Source organism: Panthera uncia, chromosome D4 (genome assembly GCF_023721935.1).
Source record: "Panthera uncia isolate 11264 chromosome D4, Puncia_PCG_1.0, whole genome shotgun sequence".
Taxonomy (NCBI): Eukaryota; Metazoa; Chordata; class Mammalia; order Carnivora; family Felidae; genus Panthera; species Panthera uncia.
This window is the reverse complement of record NC_064807.1, coordinates 83,906,916-83,930,567: the sequence shown is the minus strand read 5'-3', so window position 1 is coordinate 83,930,567 and position 23,652 is coordinate 83,906,916. Positions and strand designations below refer to the sequence as shown.

The 23,652-nt window shown below is 43.5% G+C and overlaps 1 protein-coding gene across 3 annotated transcripts in view; it reads right to left on the bottom strand.

Moving 5' to 3' along the window:
* The window catches only part of STXBP1 (syntaxin binding protein 1), a 74,912-nt gene extending 51,935 nt beyond the window's left edge, over positions 1-22,977 (bottom strand). For 2 of the 3 annotated variants that reach the window (XM_049629083.1, XM_049629064.1), the window contains exon 1: positions 22,712-22,977. In XM_049629083.1, the coding sequence (XP_049485040.1) occupies positions 22,712-22,748 (37 nt within the window). In that variant the 5' untranslated portion in view covers positions 22,749-22,977. The remainder of the gene's footprint in view (positions 1-22,711) is intronic. The other variant, XM_049629073.1, reaches the window with a different exon arrangement.
* Positions 22,978-23,652: the final 675 nt, after the last annotated feature.

The window sequence follows — 23,652 nt, the reverse complement described above, 5'->3', positions numbered from 1 at the left end:
CGTTCTCTCAAAAAAAAAAAAAAAAAAGGAAACCAAAACAATTTATATCTTCTTAAAATCAATAGTTTATGGTAGTAAATACTATTCAGTTATATTAATGTTTTGAAACAAAAAGACCAAAGACACAAAGTGGTGAAATGGAAATTAATATTCTAGGACAGAGCACTATGATTACCTCATAACCATTGTTGAATAAGACATTTTTAAAAGGACTCAAGAATGAGGGCCATTCTTATACAAAATAATGATATTATCTGGGCACCTGAGTGGCTCAGTCAGTTAAGCCTCTGACTCTTGGTTTTGGCTCAGGTCATGATCTCATGGTTCATGGGCTCGAGCCACACATTGGGCTCCACACTGACAGTGCAGATCCTGCTTGGAATTCTCTCTCTCTCCTTCTCTCTGACTCTCTCCTGCTCATGGTTCTCTCTCAAAATAAATAAATAAACTTAAAAAAAAAGACAGTGATACTATCATGCAGTTATTTGGGAAGTGTTTTATATTTGCTAAAGGAGAAGGAAGGAAGGAAGGAGAGAAAGAGAGAGAAGGGGAAGAAAGAAAGAAAACACACTGCCCATATATATATATATCATGAACAGCAGCAGATCTCATCTGTTAATGTCTCATTTACTCTGCCAGCCTGTATTGGTTTTTCTGCAAAAAGCCTGTCCTCCTCCTAATACACACTATGATGTCTGCAGTAATTCTTCCTTGAACTGCAAGGACCTAGAACAGGTATCTAACTTGATCTTGGCAGGAACCCAAGATGGGGCAAGTATCTTAAATTTGCAGGTGCAGAATTTAATGGCTCCAAATGACATTTCTCGATTTAAATGGGAGTTTCCCTCCCAGTAAGGATTAAGGATCGGAGAAAACATACTTTGGAAAGAAGGGAAAAGAATAGAACGTTTCAATGAATTCCAGAAACCCAGAGCAGACACAAGATCATCTAGCCTAGTGGTTCTAAGTGGGGAGTGATTGTGTCACCAGGGGACATTCAGCAATGTCTGGAGACATTTTTGACTGTCATGACTGGAGGGTGCTATGGGTATCCAGTAGGGAGAGGCCAGGGATGCTGTCAAACATCCTACAATACACAGGCTCACCCAGCCCAAAAACGTCAATAGTGCTGAGGTTGGGGGCAGCTGGGTGGCTCAGTTGGTTAAGTGTCCAACTTCGGCTCAGGTCATGATCTCATGGTGTGTGAGTTTGAGCCCTGCATTGGTCTCCACGCTGACAGTGCAGAGCCTGCTTCTGATCCTGTCTCCCTCTGCCCCTCCCGCAGTGGTGCACACGTTCTCACTCTCTCAAAACATAAACATTTTTTTTAAAGTAAAAAAACAAAACAAAACAAAACAACAACAACAAAAACCAGTGGTAAGTGGTTGAGAAACCCTGATCTAGTCCATTTTTATAAAGAAACTGAACCCACCAGAGATAAGTGACTTGTCTATGACAGTGATGGTAGGAATCACCTTATCTTCAAGTCCAAGACTCTCACCAGCCCAATCTGTTCTGTTCTAAGATTTAACCTGCTTCAGGGTCTTCAGGTCTGAGATAGTAAAATATGTTTAGTCTCGGGGCACCTGGGTGGCTCAGTCAGTTGCGCATCCAACTCTTGGTTTCAGCTTGGGTCATGATCTCACGGTTCGGGGGATTGAGCCCTGCGTTGGGCTCTGTGCTGGCAGTGCGGAGCTTGTTTGGGATTCTCTCTCTCTGCCCCTCCTCCACTCACTCTCTCCCAAAACAATAAACTTAAAAAAAAAAAAAAGCTTTGTTAAAAAAATAATAAAAAATAAAAATAAAAAATGTTTAGTCTCACACAAGTATGGCAAGACCATAAACTCAAGCCCCTTCCGGAACCACCAATACAGCTAATGTCCAGGTGTCAAACTGACGTAAGACAAAAGCCTCAGGGAAGCTTCGAGAAGGAGGAAACCTCCCTGCACCACCACTCCCAGCCCCCAACACATAAAAAGGTCTAATTCCAGGAGCGCTGCTTCCTTTTCCCAAATCCATGTAACTGGTTACAATTATATACCAGGAAAAGAAAACATCCTCCAGGGGTTTGGGCCCAGCATCAGGCACAGGAAGAAGGTGGAGCTCCCAGAAGAAACACTGAAAATCCAAAAGAAACAGCTGAGTTTACACTAACTTTCACTGAATATGCAGACTGGGTGTTTTCCTCAAGTCAGTCTTTCATAGCCTGCAGAAAAGATGCTGCTTGCTTTACATCTAAGAGTTGGTTTGTTAGTTCTGGAGTGCTACTATTGTTTTCCATTTCCTCGGCCTGACCAGTCCATTTCCCACTTTGCTCTGTTATTTCACAGCACCTTACATCTGAGCTCTTGGCTCATCATTTCCTGTCTGACAGTGATTTGAATTGTTTTCTCTGTATGAGTCTTCTTCCAGAATAAATTCTTTACCTCAGTCTATGTGCCATATTTCTATCATTTTTTCCTTATCAAAGTTTCTCTCCCATGTAGTTGTTACCGACCCTCCTCCCCCTTTTCTGCTTAAATCACCTAGACAGGGGCAATTCTCTCTGGTGGTCTGTTTAGATAAAAATGTACTCTCTTTGTCCCCTCCCCATGTTCCTAGGTATTACCTGAATACTGCCCTCAGAACACCAGTTGGTTGTGTATTGGGATAGTGGTCTTTGTCCAGCCTTCACTTAGGGAAGGGTGGGTGGTGGAGAACTGACTGGGGAAATTTGTCTCTCCATATTGTATAACGTAGCTCCTTGCCAAAGACCACTCCACTGAAGAAGTATGTTGGGGTCCAGGAGGGAATACCCAGTATCAGCAGAAATGATCTTAGGTTTAACTTCATTCCCTGCTTCAGAGTGAGCTAATGAGCTCATTCAGAATGAAATTTTTTGGATTTGGGGCGTCCCAAATGTTGTTGGTTTTTTTTTCCCCACCTGTTTGTTTAGTCAGGCTTTTGTTTGCTGCCCAGTTAGCCCTAGAACTTTCGAAGACTGTTTCCATTCTCTCAGCAAGAAAGGAAAGGGGGAAAAAAAAAAGTGGCCCAAAGAGCCAGTCATTTTGCTATGTTAAGAAACTAGGGTGTGGTGGTCCCCAGCTTCTGGCTGCTGGCCACTCCCCCTCCTTCCTTCCTGGAATTCAGTTCTTATAGATGATACAGTCTTATTTTTATTAATTTTTTATTTTTTTAAGTTCACTTATTTATTTATACTGAGAGAGAGAGAGAGCACAAGCAGGTGAGGGGCAGAGAAAGAGGGAGAGAGAATCCCAAGCAGGCCCTGCACTGCCAGCACAGAGCCCAACATGACATGAGGTTCAAACCCATGAACTGTGAGATCATGACCTGAACCAAAACCAAGAGCTGGATACTCAACCAACTGAGCCACCCAGGCACCCCTGACAGTCTTGTTTTTAAATTCTGAGTCTGTGGTCTTCCTTTCTTTTTAAGATTTTACTTTTTGGGGGGCACCTGGGTGGCTCAGTCGGTTAAGTGTCCGACTTCAGCTCAGGTCATGATCTCGCAGTTCATGGGTTTGAGCCCCACATGGGACTCTGCACTGACAGCTCAGAGCCTGGAGCCTGCTTCAGATTCTGTCTCTCCCTCTCTCTCTGCCCCTCCCTGCTTCCACACACATACTCTCTCTCTCTCTCTCTCTCAAAAATAAACATTAAAATTAATTAATTAAATAAAATAAAAATATTTTATTTTTTTTTAAGTATTCTCCATACCCAATGTAGCGCTCAATCTTACAACCTCAAGATCAAGAGTCATATGGTCCACCAACTGAGCCAGCCAGGTGCCCCTGTAGTCTTATTTTCTACAGTAGACGTGGGGTAAGTGACTTAGCAGGCCTAGGAAAGCTGAATCCATCTGAAGTGGAATCTTAAACCAGAAGTAGGAAATACTGAAAACCAACCAAATGTGCAAAATAGAATCCTCAACGGTTTGAGGAACTGGAAGAACCAGGTACCTCTAGCACTTAAAAGAAGGTGGGTGGGGGCGAGTATAAGGCATGTTGGTAGAAAGGGACTTGGGAAACAGTTATACCCTAGATCCCTTCTACCACTTCCCATCACTGGGTGATTATCCTTCTCCCAACATGGCAGAACAATGAAAGTTTCCTCTCCAGAGAGTGTAGAGTCTACAGGGTCCCTGGACTGGGAGACCTAAGCCACAGCTCAGAGTGTGAGTCTAATACTGAAAACACAGGGACTCAATGACCATGTGTGCAGCCTGCTGAAGACTACCCTCCACACGTCTGGCCCTCTCCATCCACCCATCTGCCAGCATTCTGGCAGCCAGACCTTCATCCTCCAAGCAGGAGAGACTTCTCTGGAAAATCAAGCCCAAGAAGAAAAATCTAAAGACACTGTCATTGGGGATTCCCTAACAGCCCACCCAGTTCAGCCCCACCCATAAGGCCAGAGTTCCAACCAGGATTTAAGTCTCTCTTCTTCATCACAAGCAGCCAGAGAGGATCTGCCACCCATCTAAGGAAAGTTCCTACATGGAAAATAGAGACCAGAGCAACAAAACCTGGAGGAAACAGACAATGCAGGGAATTTTTTATTTTTATTTTGTTTAAAGAGAGAGACACCACACCCATGAAACAAGAATAGCAGGCTATTTAAAAAAAAAAAAAATTAACACAGTATTAGAAATGTTTAAGAAACATGACAGCAGAAATTTAAAAGTAAATAGAAGGGTTAGAAGATAAAGTTGAGGCAATCTGGAACACACAGCAAAGAGTCAAAGAGATAAATAATTGAAAAGATAAGAAAATTGGAGGACCAATCCAAGAGGTTCAACATCTAAGTAGCATTAACTCCATAAAGAAAAAACTGAGAGGGAATCATTGTGAAATTATTTTTAAAATGTTCCCAGTAGTAAATGGCGTAAGTTGCCAGACCGGAAGGTCCACTGAATGTCTAGCACAGGGATCACCAAACTATGGCCTGTGGGCCAAATTCAGCCTGCAGTCTGTTTTCGCGTAGACCCTAAGCTAAGAATGCCTTTTACACTTTCAAAGAGGTGGGGAAAAAAAGAAGATATGGCGCGGATCATATGTGGACCACAAAAGACAAAGTATTTACTACATGGCCCTTTATAGAGAAAGTTTTCTGACCCTCGTCCAGCACAATGGATAAGGACAGACAGATACCAAGGCAAATCACTATGGAAGTCCACAGCACTGAGGAGAGAGTGGAAGTTTTTGAGGGGAAGATATGAGACATACACTAAAGGATCAGGAATCAAAGGCAAAACCAGAAACGAGAGGACAATGGAGCAGTCTTCAAAATTCTGAAGGAGAATATTTCCAATATAAGATTCTCTGTTCCTCCAAACCATCAATTAAGTACGAGAGTAAAATAAGGATATTTTCTGACGTGCAAGGCCTCCAAAAAACCACCTCCCTTTTTCCAGAAGCTCCTGGGAGGTGAGCTCCACCCAAACAGGAGAGTAAACCAAGAAACGAAGATATGAAATACGGAAGACAGGATGATTCAAAACAAGAGAGGTGAGGGGGGCCTGGCTGGCTCCGTAGACGGGGGTGTGCAACTCTTGATCTTGGGGTTGTGAGTTCAAGCCCCACGTTGAGGTTACTTAAAAAAAAGTAAAACTTAAGAAAAAAAAAATCCCTCCCAGACACCATGAATTTGGGGTGCCTGGCTGGCTCAGTCAGTAGAGCATGCAACTCTGGATCTTGGGGTCATGAGTTTAAGCCCCACACTGGGTGCAGAGATTACATACATACATAATAAAAAAACCAGAGAGGCGAAAAAAAATCCTGGGAGGATGGTGAACAGAAGGAAGCCGGGTAAGTGGTGTACCAGAGGGAAGATAACCAGTCTCAGAATGATGTGGGTTTATATTCACTCACACAGTCCATGTGCCTGGTGCCCTTCATTCCATCGTGGAGAGGCAGGTTCCCCTGCGGTATTGTTTCGTGTAGGGCAAATGTGCCGGTGATGAATTCTCTCCACTTTTTTTTTTTTTTAACATCTGAAAGTGTTTATTTTGCCTTGTTACTGAAGGATACAGCATATCCTCTGGAGTATAGCATTCTAGGTTAATACTTTGTATCTCTCGGTCCTTCAAAGTTACTGCTCGACTGCCTCTTAGCTCACATTGTTCCTGGCAAGAGATCTGCACCATCTTTACCTCTGCTCTGTACACAGCGTGTCTTTTCTCTTTGGTTAATTAAAACTTTGGGGGCACCTGGGTGGCTCAGGCGGTTGAGCATCCGTTCGTGAGTTCTGGAGTTCGAGCCCCACATGGGGCTCACTGTGGTCAGCGTAGAGCCTACTTCCAATCCTCTGTCTCCTTCTCTGCCACTCCCCTGCTCACACTCTCTCTCTTAAAAATAAGACATTAAAAGATTTTTCTTTTTATAACTTTTTTTAAGCAATTTAGTTATAACGTGTCTTGGTGCCGAGTTCCTCATGTTGCTTATGCTTGGGGTTCACTGAACTTCTTGGATCTGAGAGTTTATAGTTTTCATCAAATTTGGAAATAGTTCCAAATACCCTCCCCCCCGTTCTTCTCCCCCACCCCCCACCCCCACATTCTTCTCTCTTTTAGGGACTTCAATTATATAAATTGCACTCCTTGAAGTTGTCCCACAGCTCACTGATGTTTTCTGTTTTTCTCCTCAGTCTTTTTTGTTTCACTTTGGACAGTTTCTACCGCTATGTCTCCAAGTTCTCTATTTTTCTCTTCTGCAATGTCTAACCCCCTAACCCTTCACCTAAGCAGGTGATTTATATTATTCTTTCAACTTTTCAGCATGTTGGACTTTTTATTTTTAAGTTTATTTATTTATTTAGAGAGAGAGAACAAGCAGGGGAGGGGCAGAGAGAGAGGGGGACTGAGGATCCAAAGCAGGCTCTGTGCTGACAGCAGAGAGCCCGATGGGGAGCTTGAACTCACAAACCATGAGATCATGACCTGAGCCCAATTTGCAAAGTCGGGACGCTTAACCAACTGAGCCACCCAGGCGCCCCTGTTGGATATTTTTTTTTTAATTTTTTTTTTTAACGTTTATTCATTTTTGAGACAGAGAGAGACAGAGCATGAATGGGGGAGGGTCAGAGAGAGGGAGACACAGAATCTGAAACAGGCTCCAAGCTCTGAGCTGTCAGCACAGAGCCCAACGCGGGGCCCGAACCCACGGACCGCAAGATCATGACCTGAGCCGAAGTCAGCCGCTTAACCAACTGAGCCACCCAGGCGCCCCCCCACCCCCGCTGGATATTTTTAATAAGAGATTGGAGGCAGGGAAAGAATGGGTATTACCACCATGAGAAACTGACCAGATCTTTCAGTCTCAATTAAAGCCTGGAAAAGGTTATTTCTCTAACTTGAATTTCAAAGTTCCTTAAAGGATAAGTAGGGATGGGGGGGGGGGGGGACACAGAGGGAGAGACACCCAGCACACAACCAAAACAGTAAAGTTCAAGGTAACTCACCCTAGGATTATCTGAGGGAAAGCAAACTGGAAACTTCAGTAGCCACATGATTGCCTCATCTTAAAAACCTGAAGCACTTTTACCCAAAACATGATTAGGTCTGTAGGCTGAGTAATTTTTAAGGGGTCTGCCTCACAGGAGTCTATTGTGGAAAGCCTAGAGTGTGAAATTAACATAGAGCAGAGGGAGACTCTTGCTCAACTGCAGTGTTTTATTTTCTCAAATCCCTAGCAACTAGTACCAACAATATTGATGTGTCCGGAGACCCATAAGAGGCCTCTCTCCTTCCTCTCCTGGTTACATCAGTGCTCGAGAAGATGGGTGAAAAGGAACTATGAGAGAAGAGGGTCACCCAGGTTTGCTTTGCCCTGTCACTCTCAGTGATGGGGACTCCGAAAACCATCTAAGCCTAAAAGGTCTTCCTTTTCCCCCTCAGTTGCCAAACAGAAGCAGCTTTGTTCCTACTGCCATTAAAGGAAGTTCATGAGGATCATCTGTGACTGGATTAGAATGTACTGGAAAGTCCTGAGCAACATCTAAGCACAGTATAAGCGGCCTTCCCTCCCTCACTTTTGTAACACTGCTCCTGGCTTATACCTGTCACTGTGAAAATCTACGCTGGCACAGACGTGAAAATAATACCGTCTGTCCCCAACAGCCACAGAGAAGGGAAAAAATATTCCGCCAGCTTTCATCCAACAAACTAGTATAATCTGACTTCCTGCTCTGGGTGGGAGTCTGGATGATGCTTCTAAGATTGTTCCCAGAGCCCAGATTCTACACTTTGATGCCATCTTGACATGGCCTAAATCCCAAATCCTCAGAGCTTTGCATTTTGACTGACTATAACCATATCCTTATTTCCTCCTCAAAACAATCCTGAACAATAAAGTTCATACAGACACAGAGTGACTTTAAGACACAGAGAGAAAAACTTTGGGAAAGTATCCAGGTTCCAGGCCTCCCAGTCTGGAGAGCAAAGACTCACTCCTAAATGCAGATTCCTGGTTGCCAGCTCAAGCCTGCTTTCAGACAATTTGAGGACGGGCCCTGTGACTGACAAAATCATAGACACTGCTCTGCTAGATCCACCTTCCCATCTCTGACTCTCAAACCTGCTGGCTGCTCTTCCTATGTCCATTTGTAATGTCAGCGTCCCTTGGGGGGACCCCCAGGCCCTCTTCTCTCCTACACCCTCTCCTCTGTGATCTGACCCGATCCCCCAGCTTCAGTCACCTGATGACGCCACAATCCAAATTTCCAGCCCAGACCTTCTGGGCACATCTGCCCACTGCCTACTGGCCATCTCCCTTACATAGTCCATAGGCACCTGAAAAGCAATGCCTATAAAAGCATACGTCCCCCAGCAAACTTGTTTTTCCTCCTTTCGTATGGTACAACCTTCCAACTGGCTGACCAAGGCAGAAAACAGAATCTTTCCCAACTCCTTTTCCTCATCCTGCACATTCAAGCAATCACCATGACCTGACACTTCTTCCCCCGCAGACTTCTTTATGTGATTTTCTTCTCTCCACCCACTGCTACTTCTCCTTCCCTGGCAGAGCAAACCATGCTCACCTCCACTGTTCCTAGCTGAGGAAGCTAAGCTGAGACATCCACCTACTTGACTTACTCTCCCTCAGGCCCCACCATCCTTCTCCTGGCTAACTCCTCCTCCTCCTCCAGGTCTCCCTCAGCCTCCCTCATTCCCCAGGGCTTGTTGGAGGCTCTGCCATGTGCTCCAGTATCATCACACCATACTGCCTCTCTCAGGGCACTTATCCTGATGTGCTACCGTTGCCTGTTCGAATCCCACTAGGACCAGATCTACTTGTACACCATTGTATCCACTGCCCTTAGCACAGCCTCTGGCACGTAGGAGACTACATAAACACTGGTTGAATGAGTGAAAACACTTGGTCCTAGAATCCTCTGAGGCATGCTGACATGGAAACAAGCCGTGATATATGGTCATCTCAGAAATCTTCCAAACAATGAATTACTGCTGGAAAGTCTGATTGAAGTCTGTATCTTCACACCTAGGCTCCAGGAATTTTTTAAAAATTTGTTGTTGTTTTTTTCTACTTTTCTCTATCTCTAATTTTGTTGTTGTTATTGTTCCCAAGAATTAATAGGTTTTCCTAATGTGATAAATGATATCTCACTCACTTCCTACAAGGTCAGCTTTTAGGCCAAATAATTAATAGACATTTAAAGCGAAATACCATGGGGCACCCGGCTGGCTCAGTTGGTAGAGCATGTGATTCTTGATCTTGGAGTCATGAGTTTGGGCCCCACACTGGGTACAAAGTTTACTTATAAATATGTAAATAAATAAATAAAGTGGAATGTCAGTGGCATGTAAGAAACAGGAAAATTTAAAAAAAGGAATACTGGAAATCTGCCCTAGGAAAGCTTACAATCTGAGCCATCAGTAGTTACTCTTGCTTCAGAGCCCCAGAGACATAGATTAAACTCAGATCGGTGTATATCAGAAGCAAATTGCTTTGTTTTAACCAATGCAAACTCTCCCAAAGGGCATCAGAATGGACAAACATCTGGCTGTTGTCTAGTAACTATTAGATCCTGTGTCTATCAAAAACATAGTGATTCATTTCCTGGACTCTCCTAATAACTTATTCACTAACTTTAAACAGCAAACTATTCTCTGTAGTTTTATCTGTAAAGTAATAATAACCCCTTAGAGTAATTCTTTAATTCTTCCAAGCAATTTTTTTGTATATTATTTAATGTGAGCCTTGAAAGAACTCTGTGCTGCTGGGAACAGCATTCCTAATTTAAAAATAAGTTTAATATGATGTCCAGGTCACCTAGCCGCTAAGCTTGAGAACTGGGACTATTAGCTGGACGTTCTGACTTCTGGTCCAGAACTTCTTCCACTTGCCCAATACTGCCTCTCACTGATTTTTTTAAATTTTGTTTTAATTTAAAAAAACATGTGGAGGGAAGAAGGTAAGTAAAACTCATACTTCTTAAAGTTCAGATGAAATCTTGGATACCTCACCCTAACTTCAGTGCTAGGAACAGCCCTGCAGAGAAGCAACTGATTGAAGCAATGAAAAAAATCAAGCTGGGAGGGGAGGGGGCGCCAGGGTAGCTCAGTCGGTTAAGTGTCTGACTTGATATTAGCTCAGGTCACGATCTCATGGTTTGTGAGATGGAGCCCCTTGTAGGGCTCTGCACTGACAGCGTGGAGGCTGCTTGGGATTCTCCCTCTCTCTGCTCCTCTCCCATTTACACACACTCTCTCTCTCAACATAAATAAACATTAAAAAAAAAAAAAAAGATCAAGCTGGGGATTCTCCAAGACTTCTCATATAGGCAAGCCATGGGACTAGGGTTCAAATTTTATGGCTATTGAGTTGCCAATGATAACTATAAAATTTGGCCTGACTACTCCACTAAATAAAAGATACTTCATTAGCTGCCAAACACCTGTTTCTTCTAAGAGATGCTGTGTGCCAAAAAGAAAAAAAAAAAGCCAGAGGGAAAAATCTTTCAGTGCACATTCAGTAAGTCCTTTTTGGATCCTGTGGCAGATATATGCTCTCTTATGTTTAATGGATAACACATGGATGTTACCTGAGTCCCAAATCATGTCTTATAAAACATGGCCCAAAATTTTGGCCCAATTTAAACTGCTTATAACCCCATCATAAGAATGACATCTAGCTCAAAACAAAGGAGGATTATATTTAGAAATAAATGGCAAGTCAAAGCTGTACTCAGATGAAAATTCATATCCCTCGATACTTTTACAAGGAAAAACATTAACCAACCATTTTATTCAAGAAATTAGAATAAGAACACACATGTACACAACACAAAGGAAAAAAATGATTTTTTAAAACAGACAATTAAAATAGACAAGTCTCTAGCATGTATTTCCATGAAAATAATAACACAGGGTAAAATGAGAAAGGGAATCATAATTACAAGTGCAGGAGCTATTTTCTAAATTATACAAATTTAATTTATAGTCAATAAATTAAAATCTTGTAGGTTGAAAGGCTTGTTTTAATTTTTGAGAAAGAGAATGTGAGGGGGAGAGGGGGCAGAGAGAGTGGGAGAGAGAGAGTATCCCAAGCAGGCTCTGTACTGTCAGCACAGAGCCCAACTCAGGGCTTGAACTCATGAACAGTGAGATCATGACCTGAGCCAAAGTCAGATGCTTAACCAACTGAGCCACCCAGGCGCCCCATAAGGCCTGTTTTATAAGGAAATGCAAATTGCCAAAACTGACTAAAGAAGTAGACAACTTGAATAAACATAGCAAAAGCCTGTCAAGTATTTATCCTTTCTCCTCAAATTCAAAGTTTTATAGGTAAATCACTTCTGACATTCAAGGAAGGGAATTCCTATGTTATTTCATCTATTTGGGAACATACAAAAAAATGGAAACTTCCCATTTCATTTAATAAGAGAAATTCTGAGGGGCGCCTGGGTGGCTCAGTCGGTTAAGCGGCCGACTTCGGCTCAGGTCATGATCTCGCGGTCCGTGAGTTCAAGCCCCACGTCAGGCTCTGTGCTGACAGCTCAGAGTCTGGAGCCTGTTTCAGATTCTGTGTCTCCCTCTCTCTGACCCTCCCCCGTTCATGCTCTGTCTCTCTCTGTCTCAAAAATAAATAAACGTTAAAAAAAAACTTTAAAAAAAAATAAGAGAAATTCTGATATAGAAAACCTGACAAAGAGTTAAGAGAGAAAAATTCACATACACATATGTAAAATATGGTGTTCAATTATTCATTCCAAATATGTATTGAGTGCCTACTATGTACCAGGACTGTTTTGGGTGCTAGGGATATAGCAGTGAACAAAAAGTCTATGCTCTCATAGAGCTCACATTTGGCTAATGGAAGCAAGGATAAACAAACAAACGGGTAAGTATGAAATGTCAGCTAGTGACAGTTCAGCATAATAAGGGAGGGAACAGGAAAGTTTCCATTTTATATAAAGTTGTGAAAGAAGACCTCACTGGCAAGGTGGTATTTGACTAGAGACTTAAAGTAATTAAGGGAACAAGCATATTTCAGACATAGGGAATGAAAAATACAAAGCCCTGGGATGGGAATATACATGGAATGTTCAAAGAAGAGCCAGAGGCTCCAATATTAATAAATGTAGATGCGTAAACAATAAGTAGAATTTTACAATACAGAAAAAGGATAATACATAATAACAAAGTTTATTTCAGAATTGCAATGATATCCAATATTAGAATTAATGAGATTACATTAATAGATTAAATAAGAACACCTATACGATCATCTCAAAAGAAACTGAAAAAGTAGTTAATACTAATTTAAAAAACAAATTCTTAGTAACCTGGAACTAAAAGGAAGTAGTTCAAATATCACTTCCTGAGGGAAGCTTTCTCTAACCTCCCCTGGTTTATGCCAGGCCTCCCTGTTACAGTGTAAGCCTCCCTGCTTATACCGTCCTGTACCATTCCTTTGTAATTTTTTTAATCATAACTATAACTAAACTAATTTTTGGTCTAAGTGTAAGACAACAACATTAGAATCCTTAAAAAAGTGAGGAGTTTAGAGGGGCCTGGCTGCCTCACTGGTAGAGCATGCAACTCTTGGCCTCAGGGTAGTGAGTTTGACCCCACACTGGGCATGAAGCCTACTAAAAATAAAAAATAGGGGCGCCTGGGTGGCTCAGTCGGTTGAGCGTCCGACTTTGGCTCAGGTCATGATCTTGTGGTTTGTGACTTCGAGCCCCGCACTGGGCTCTGTGCTGACAGCTCGGAGCCTGGGGCCTGCTTCAGATTCTGTGTCTCCCCCGCTCTCTGCCCCTCCCCTGCTCATGCTCTGTGTCTCTCTGTCTCTCAATAATAAATAAACATTAAAAAAATTTTTTTAATAAAAAATAAATGAGGAGTTTAAATTTTTTTTAATGTTTATTTATTTTTGAGAGAGATAGAAACAGAGTGTGAGCAGGGGAGGGGCAGAGAGAGGAGGAGACACAGAATCCGAAGCAGGCCCCAGGCTCTGAGCTGTCAGCACAGAGCCCGATGTGGGGCTTGAACTCACGAACCACGAGATCATGACCTGAGCCGAAGTCAGACACTTAACCAACTGAGCCACCCAGGTGCCCCAAGTAAGTGAGGAGTTTAAAAAACATGACACCTTTAGGGACACCTGGGTGACTCAATCAATTAAGCATCCAACTCTTGGTTTCGGCTCAGGTCATGATCTCACAGCCTTGTGGGTTCAAGCCCCATATTGGGCTCTGCGCTGGCAGTGCAGAGCCTGCTTGGAATTCTCTCTCTCCCTCTCTCTCTGTCCCTCCCCTTCTTGTGCTGTCTCTGTCTCTCTCAAAATAAATTTTAAAAATTAAAAGAAATTAAAAATTAAAAATGCGACACTTTCAATTAATAAACTGGGAATAAAGACCTAATGGGACCACTCAGCAACAAGAACTTTTACATTTTTTTTTTAAGTTTATTTATTTTGAGAGAGAGACAGAGACAGAGTAGGGGAGAGGCAGAGAGAGGAAGAGACAGAATCCCAAGCAGGCTCTGTGCTGCCAACACAGAGCCTGACGCAGGGCTCAAACTCAACAAACCATGAGATCATGACCTGAGACAAGATCAAGAGTCAGATGCTTAACCAACTGAACCACCCAGGTGCCCCAATAACTTTTAAATTTTAATGAACTGTCTAAAAGAACATAGAATCACAACCATCACAAGAAAAATGTAGTTTTTAATAAAAAGTATACAGAAAAATAGAAAGTAGATGATTACAGAAATAGATCAACTGGTCAGATTTATGTACATACTTATCATTTACTGAAGATTTCCACTTTCACATTTAAAAGAGTAAAACTAATAACTTCAAATGAAAATAATATGTAGATTAGAAATGTAATCATAACAATCTAATTTAAAAATGGACAAAGGGGGCACCCGGGGGGCTCAGTCGGATAAGCGTCCAAATTCAGCTCAGGTCATGATCTCACAGTCCATGAGTTTGAGGCCTGCAGCAGGTTCTGACAGCTCAGAGCCTGGAGCCTGCTTCGGATTCTGTCTCCCTCTCTCTCTGCCCCTCCCCTGCTTGTGCTCTGTCTTTCTCTGTGTCTCAAAAATAAGGAACGTTAAAAAAAAAATTTTTTTTAATGGACAAAGGATCTGTGTAGATATCTTTTCAAAGATGTACAAATGGCCCAATAAGCACATGAAAAAAAAATGCTTATCAACAGCCATCATGGAAATGCAAATCAAAACCACAATGGAGGGGCACATGGGTGGCTCAGTCGGTTAAGTGTCCAACTCCTGATTTTGGCTCAGGTCATGATCTCAGGGTTCATGGTTGGACTCCATGCTGGCAGTGTAGAGCCTGTTTGAGATTCTCTCTCTTTCTCTCTCTGCCCCTCCCCTGCTTGCGCTCACTCACACGCGCATGCTCCCTCTCTCTCTCAAAATAAATAAATAAATTTAAACAGTTTGGCAATTGCTCAAAGAGTTAAATATAGAGTTACCATATGACCCAGCAATTCTATACCTAGGTACCTACCTAAGAGAATTGAAATGACATGTTAAAAAAATAAAAAGAGTAAAATAAATGTAACATAAATTGGTCTATTCCATGAATGTGGTATATTGCTCCATTTATTTAAGACTTTTCGATTTCTTTCATCAGTATTTCACAGCTTTCAGCATACAGATCTAAAATATATTCCATTAGATTTATACCTAAGTCTCTCATGTGTCTTTTTTTTTCACTCAACTGTAAATGGTCCTATTTTAAATTTCAATTTCTATACAAATTTTTGTAAACTGACTTTGTATTCTGCAACCCTGCTAAACTATATGTAATTCTCATCAGAGGGTTGCTCCCTTATTTGTAAAGCTAAGAATTATGATTTTCACATTGCACTATAGCTAAGAAACTAAAACTTTAAAAGTAAATTTGTTAAAATGCTAATTCTTCCCAAACTGATTTATAGATTCAACACAATTCCAATGAAAATCCCAGAAAGATTTTTCAAATAGAAACAGATAAGCTAATTCTATAATTTATATAGAAAAGCAAATGAACCAAAAGAACAAAAACAATTATGAAAAAGAAGAAAAAAGTTGGAGAACTCACAATACATGGTTTCCAGTCTTACTTTAAAGCTACAATAATTGAGACAGAGTGGATGTTGGTGAAAACATACATATAGATCAATGAAACAGAACAGGAAGTCCAGAAATGGACACACCCATGTATGGCCAACTGATTTTCATCAAAGAACAAAGACAATTCAATGGAAAAATGGATTTTTAAAAAATGGGAAAAAGAACAGTCTTTTCAACAAACGGGGCTAGAACTGAACATTTACATACAAAAAAATTCACACACACACACACACACACACACACACTCACACACACACACAAACGAACCTAACTCACATGATATACAAAAATTAACTCAAAATGGATGAAAGACTAAATATAATGCCTAAAACTATAAAACTTCTAAAAGAAAACACAGAAAATATATAAAACACAGAAAATCTTTTTGAACTTGGGGTAGGCAAAGATATCCTCAATAGGATACTGAAAACACAATCCATTAAAGATGGACTTCATCAAAATTTAGAACTTCTTTTCTGAAAACTACTGTTCATAAAATGAAAAGACAAGACATAAACTGTGTGAAAATCATATAATTGATAAAGGACTTGCACCCAGAATATATAAAGACCTCTCAAAACTCAATCATAAGAAAATAATGCAATAAAAAATATGCAAAAGATTTGAGCATTTCAACAAAGATATAGAGATGACAATAAAGGCATGAAAAAATGCCTCTCACCATCATCAATCATTAGCAAAATGCAAATTAAAATCATGAGATACCATGGGGCACCTGGGCGGCTCAATTGGTTAAGCATCCAACTCTTGATCTCGGCTCAGGTCATGATCTCATGGTTTGTGAGATCAAGCTCAGCACTAGGCTCTCTGCTGACAGAGCAGAGACTGCTTGGGATTCTCTCTCTCCCACTCTCTCTCTTCCCTTCCCCTGCTCGCATTCTTTCCTTCTCAAAATAAACTTAAAACAAAGCCATGAGATACCAATACCTATCAGAAGGGCTAACATTTTACAAACTTATAAGACCATGCACTAACAAGGATGCTGGTAGGAATGTAAAATGGTATAGCTACTTTGGAAAACAATTTGACAGTTTCTTATAAAGTTAACATACACCTATCATATGACCCATTAATTCCACTCCTGGGGATTTATATATCCAAGTGATCTGTTCACATAGAAACCCGTGTGTGAATGTTTACAGAAGCATTCGCAATTGTCCAAAGTACAAATTACTAAGACGTCCTTCGGCTGGCAAAGGGATAAACCAAGTGGTGCATCGGCACAAAAGAACAGCAGTCAGCAATGAGGAGGGACAAACCATAGATACATGCGACATGATGACTCTCAGGCATTATATACTAACATTAAAGAGGTCATATTCAGAAAGCTCCATACTGTATGATTCCACTGAAGTGCCATTCTGGAAAAGGCAAAACTGCAGAGACAGAGAACAGTTCAGTGTTTGCCCAAGGCTGGGTGTGGAAGGAGAGGCCGACAGAAAGGAAGGAGAGGCTGACAGCACGAGGGAATTTGAGCGGGTAATGACACTATTCTGTATTCTGGGTCTGGCGGTGGTTACATGACCGTAGGTAACGGCTGAAATGTGAAAAACTGCTCACTAAAAAGGGTAAATATTACTGCATGCAAATTATACCTTGATTTTAAGACTGGGAAAAATACATGTATAATATATCTCAAAATATAGTTGTTATTTGTACGCTAACCAAAGTTTCTACAGAAAAAAGAGAAGTGTAAGAACAAAGACTGCTTCTTTCTAGGCGTCCTCTTAACTTCCGACACATCCTATGAATCATGGCCCCATCTGAAAAACGTATGTACTTAATGTACAAATCAAAACTGCATTCTTCTCCAGAGGAATGTGATTCTTATAAACAAACATGAGGAGAAATCACTAACAGCTAGGAAACAACAAGAAAGACAAATAGTACATTTTGAACTCCTTACATCCTTGTAACACTGATGAAACTTCAGGGAACAGAAATAACCCTGGATTACAACTCGGATTTATATGATTGAAACATTATTTATTAACATAAAATAGATATAAAATGCCACACACAAAAAATTATCCTTTCTCTTACATTCTCTTTGTAAAGAGTAGAAAACAAGTATATTTTATAGAAAGAAAATAAAGAAAAAAGGGTAAAAAGACATGAGTAGAACTGGAAACAGAAGTAGGGTCAGATTACAAACCTGTCCATAGGCTCTTAAGGTCGATTCTCCCATTTTCCAGTTTATTTGCACCTCTCAAGAAATTTATCCGAGGGGCGCCTGGGTGGCTCAGTCAGTTAAGTATCTGACTCTTGATTTCAGCTCAGGTCAGGATCTCGTAGTTGGTGAGTTTGAGCCCCGTGTGGGGCTCTGTGCTGACAGCTCAGAGCCTGGAGCCTGCTTTGGATTCTGCGTCTCCCTCTCTCTCTCTCTCTCTGCCCCTCCCCCATTCGCGCGCGCGCGCTCTCTCGCTCTCTCTCAAAAATAAACATAAAAAAAAAAAAAAGAAATTTATCTGAGACTTTGCTTTCTCCCCCAAAACTGTGGCCCCACAGGACAGAGCTAGTCAATCTTTTCCCATAATCCTCTAATACTTACTGACCCACTTTGTGGATCTTTTCATGAGGAGAATATTTATTGAAGTTACTGGATGCCAAGAACTGTGCTAAGTGCTATACCTGCACTAGTTCATTGAACACTCATAGAACCCCACAAAGGTAAGTGCTATTGTTACTCACTTTATATTTTAAAAAATTGAGGCACGAAAAGGTTCAATTATTTGCCAAAGTCACATGGCTAATAAGTGGTGAACCAGAATTTTATCCCAGGTAGTCTAATTCCAAGAGCCCAGTCTCTAAATTGCTACATATAAAGATTAAGTTATTCATTCAACATCTATTGAGTACCAAGCACTGATTCATTCCTACACTAAGGATAGACATAAGAACAACCGGGTTCGGAGTGCCTGGGGTGGCTCAGTTGATTGAGTGTCAGACTCTTGATCTAGGCTCAGGTCATGAGCTCACAGTTCATGGGATCGAGCCCCAGGCGTGGGGCTCTGTGCTGGTAGCACCGAGGCTGCTTGGGCTTCTCTCTCTCCCCGCCTCTCTCTGCCCCCTCCCCACCCCCCCTCACGCACACACTCACTCAAACTAAATAAACTTAAAAACAAAAGAGTAAGACCAGGTTTTACTCTACCCTCCAAGAACTTCTGGTCTAGCTGGGCAAGGCTAACAACAAAGAAGTATAATACTCTGAGTATATCCTGTGTGGGGGAAGTGACAGGGGGGTGACAGGGAAAACTTGGGGTTAGCAGAGAAAGCTCCTCAGCATTGTCTATGTCCATCACAACAATACGAGTGTCCCATATTTTAGTCTCCCATAGTTCTAGCAGGCTGTGAACAAACACTGCTGAATGAACAGCTTAAAGTTGACCTACCTCCTCTACTTCTGTTGTGCCTGTACCTACCGCCGCTCTAAAACTTAACTCAAAAAGATGCGACAAGAATGGGTCGCCTGGATGGCTCAGTCGGTTAAGCTTCCCACTTCGGCTCAGGTCATGATCTCATGGATGTTGAGTTCGAGCCCCGCGTCGGGCTCTGTGCTGACAGCTCGGAGCCTGGAGCCTGCTTCTGATTCTGTGTTTCCCTCTCTCTCTGCCCCTTCCCCACTAGCACTCGGTCTCTCTCTCTCTCTCTCTCTCTCTCAAAAATACACATTAAAAAAAAAATGTGACAAGAAGCCAAAAACTACATTTATCTTGCTGTCCACTGTATATCCTTCACTCATTCATTTATTTATTTTTAAAATTTTTTTTTAACGTTTATTTATTTTTGAGACAGAGAGAGACAGAGCATGAACGGGGGAGGGTCACAGAGAGAGGGAGACACAGAATCTGAAACAGGCTCCAGGCTCTGAGCTGTCAGCACAGAGCCCGACGGGGGGCTCGAACTCACGGACCACGAGATCATGACCTGAGCCGAAGTCGGCCACTCAACCGACCGAGCCACCCAGGCGCCCCATTCACTCATTCATTTAATAAACATTTGCTGATGGCTGATTGTGAGTCAGCCACTGCTCTTGGCATGGAGTACAGTGGTGAACATGTAAGATAAAGACCCTGCTCTCCTGGAAGTCACATTCGAGTGGATGAAACAATCAAAGAAATGCAAAAACCCCCACACAAACAAAACAAAAAACTGAACAAGATCTTTCAATTCATTTTAAATGCTACAAGAAAATAAAATGAGGAAATATGATCATCAACAATATCAGGTGTTAATTTAAATTGGGAAGACCAGGCTGTGTAGGGGACATGTTGGTTTAAAAAAATCTTTATTTTATTTTATTTTTAGAGAAAGAAACACTAAAAACCTCATTCAAAATTGGGAGCCAGAATTAACCTGTGTCATTTACAAAGAATTGCAATTATATTTTTTCCCAAAATTTATACACAGCTCAATTGTGATGGGGCGCCTGGGTGACTCAGTCAGTGAAGTGTCCGACTTCGGCTCAGGTCATGATTTCACAGTTCGTGGGTTTGATCCCCACACCAGGCTCTGTGCTGACAGCTTGCTTCAGATTTGGTGTCTCCCTCTCTCTCTTCCCCTCCCTGGTTCACACTCTCTCTCAAAAATAAACACTTTAAAAATTTTTTTTAAAAAGAAAAAAAGAAAAAGAACAGATGCTGTTCACACATTCACCAATTTTATATAAAACTGATTTGATTTTCATAAGCAGTGGCTTTGCTTTACTTCAGTAAAGAAATTTGGGCCATATTGGGGCGCCTGGGTGGCTCAGTTGGTTGAGCGTCTGACTTTGGCTCAGGTCATGATCTCACGGTCTGAGTTCGAGCCCCGAGTCGGGTTCTGTGCTGACAGCTTGGAGCCTGGCGCCTACTTCTGATTCTGTGTCTCCCTCTCTCTCTGTCCCTCCCCTGCTCGCTCTCTGTCTTTCTATCAAAATTTAATAAACATTAAAAACAATTTTAAGAAATTTTGGCCATATTGCATTCATGATTTTCTTTTTTTTTTTTTTTTTTTTTTTTTTTTTTTTTTTTTTTAGCCTTTATGCTGGCTTCTAAAAAAGGGAACGGCTACTAAGGAGCTACCTGCATGAACAAAGGTCCTGGCAAAAGGATGCAAAAACTTGCTTCTATAACACTTAGGGTTTTTGTCTCAAAGGCACAATATTCAAATCCAACATTTGAAAGAATGTAACATGTAATATAACATTCTGTATTTCAAAACCCTTTAAAATGGCTTCTGGAAGGAAATTGTATGTATAGAGTAACAAAGGTAGTTATTTTTTACAAACGTTGCAAGTAAATGGACATGAGGTTTTAAAAAATTAATTAACACTGATTTTGGCAAGTCATTTAACTGCTATGAGCCTCCATTTCTTTCCCACAGGTAAAATGACATTAGAGGATCCCTCATGGGTCCTTCCAGCCCTAAATGCCTTGATTCTCCTAAGGAAATAGAAGGTATATGATTCAGAAACTTTATGCATGAGGAAGGCAGGTGTTATTGTGGGCACTTTTTAAAAAGTGCTCATTTGGGGTTCAGTTTTTATGACAATTTTCTTCTGATGCTATAGGTGAGGTAAGGGTGTAAAACAAGTGAGAATATTTCCTATAGACCAACAGAAAATATGGGGAAGAAAAACAGTTATGATGTTCAGAAGGAACGCTACACGGCCTTAAATGTTGGACGGGAGAGCCCTATAATAATGGAATCATTGGAAAGGAAACTGTAATTTCCACTTTTATTCTATTTCCTTTTTTATCCTCTCCTGCAGAGAAAAGTCCAGCTTTAATTTTCTAAATCCGAAAGAGGTACCGAAAGTCACGGAAATCCCTACACGTTTTTTATTAAAGACATGGCCAAAATATTGAAGAGGCACACTATCTGCCTACACCAATCATCAATCTTCCTTAGCGCCGAGGACGCCGTTTCCAAATATTATCACCACCAGCCCTCACTCCGCTGCAGCCGACACTCAGCAACATCCATTTTTAAAAATCCACTTACGCTGAGCCTTTCATCCAAACCCGTCAACAACCATTTCCCTGCAGCCGTGGTTTGGACTGCCCGAAACGTCCAGCCAAGCAAGGGCTGAGTCCTGCCAACAGGGAGACTGCAGACTGCGGTGCTGGGCAAGGCAGGGCCGCTCCTCCCGCCGCACGCCAAAGCTTTCCGCCTCTCCCGAGTGATTTAAGAGGGTTCGGGACCCAGATAAGACCCCGCCCTTGCAGCCACGACCCCGGAACGGGAGGAGGAGAGAGGCGGCCTCAGCCCTGCAGAGCCAAGCCTTTGGAAAAACAGGCAGCTCCTCCCCAGCGGCCAGCGGCGGCCCAGGCTGGGCGAGCGGCGCGTCGGAGCCGGTGCGCGCCCAGCGGCTCCCAGGTGGGTCTCCGCAGCCGGGGACCGCGGCCCGGGCTCCCGGAGGGGGTGGGGGTGGCGGCGCGGGCCGAGATCTCGCCCGTCACGATTCACCCAGCAGAGTGGGAAACAGGGAGGGACTGGAGGCAGAAAACGGAATGGAATCAGGGAGCTCGGGGAATAAAGAAGGAAGGGGAGAAGGGAAGGGGGGGGAGGTGATGGGAGTGAAGAACGGGGGTGCAGGGGAGGGTGATGGGTGAGGAAGGGGAGGGTGATGGGCTGCAGGGGATACAGGCGAGGCGAAGGGGAGGGATGGGGTGCTCGGGGTGAAGGGGGAGGAAGAAGGAATGGCGTGAAGGGGGATGGGGTGAAAGAGAAATGGGGGCGAGGAGGGAGCGATGGGGTGAAGGGGGATGCGAGTAAAGAGGGAAGAGAGGAGTGGGGATGAAGAGGAGGGACGGGTGAAAGAGGACGGGGTGAACAGGGGAGGGGTGGGATGCAGGGGGAGGAATGCGGGAAGCGGAGAGCGGGGGAAGCAGGGAAGCGGGCGCGGGCCGCTGGAGGCCAGGAGGGACTTCCCTGCGAGGAGGGCGGCGCCGAAATAACGGGACCCTCCCAGCCCGGAGCCCCCGGTCGGGCGGGGCGAGCCGCCGGCGTGGAGGCCAGGCGCCGCGGCAGGTACGGCGCCCCGCTCCCGCCGGGCAGCCGCAGCCCTCGCCCGCGGGAGGACCCCGACTCCACTTACTCTCTCCGACCACGGCTTTGAGGCCAATGGGGGCCATCGTGCTGCGCGACTCTTCGGGCACCGAGTCTCCTCAAGCGACGCCCGCGGACACGGCGCCTCCCCAGGTCAGCGCGCTCTGCTGGCCGCAGCCCTCCGCTCCGCAGCCTCGCTCGGGCTCGACTGAAGCGCGGACTCGGCGCGGAGGCGCGACGCGAACCAGAGTGAGGCTGCCGACCTGCCGGCACGCGCGCGCGCGCGCGCGCGCGGGCGGGGCCGGCCGGGGGCGGGACCTCGTGCCAGCCGTCCCCGTCACCCGCGCGCCTCCGCCAATCGCACTGCGGCCCGGGGGCTCGGCCCCGCCCGCCGAGATGCGGCTGGGCGCGAGGCGGTTCCTGGCTGGCGCGAAAGCCGCGCCCTCCCCCTCACCTCACGCGCCGCGCGCACCCGGCCAGTCGCGCGCTCCCAGGGCGCAGGGTCCTAAAGTCTCCGCCGCCGCCTCCGCACCTGGCCACGGGCTACTGACGAGCTCCGTCGTCCTGAAACCGCGTTATGTCCTGTCTTTCCTCTTTCTGGGAACGCTCCATTTCCCCCCTTGCCCACATTAGGAACTCAGAGCCTCCTAACCACAACATAACTGGAGGTTTATCGACGTTATCTTTCTCCCGGTACCTATATCCACATAGCCACCATTCACTGAGCTCTTGTGTGTCAGGCTCCATGCTGAGCGTCTGACTGCATCATCTCATCAACTCCCCAATAATGAAGCATTGTTTTTAATCTCCATTCTCAGATGGAAAAAAAACAAAACCTGAGGCTACGAGAATTGAGCACGAGAGTTGCTCTCAGGCTGTGTAATAGTCACTGACAAATATTTACTGGTCTCCCACCACTACTACATACAAGCTACTATTCTGGGCATTGGAGCTGCAGCCATGTACAATACAAACACCTATCCAAGTTTC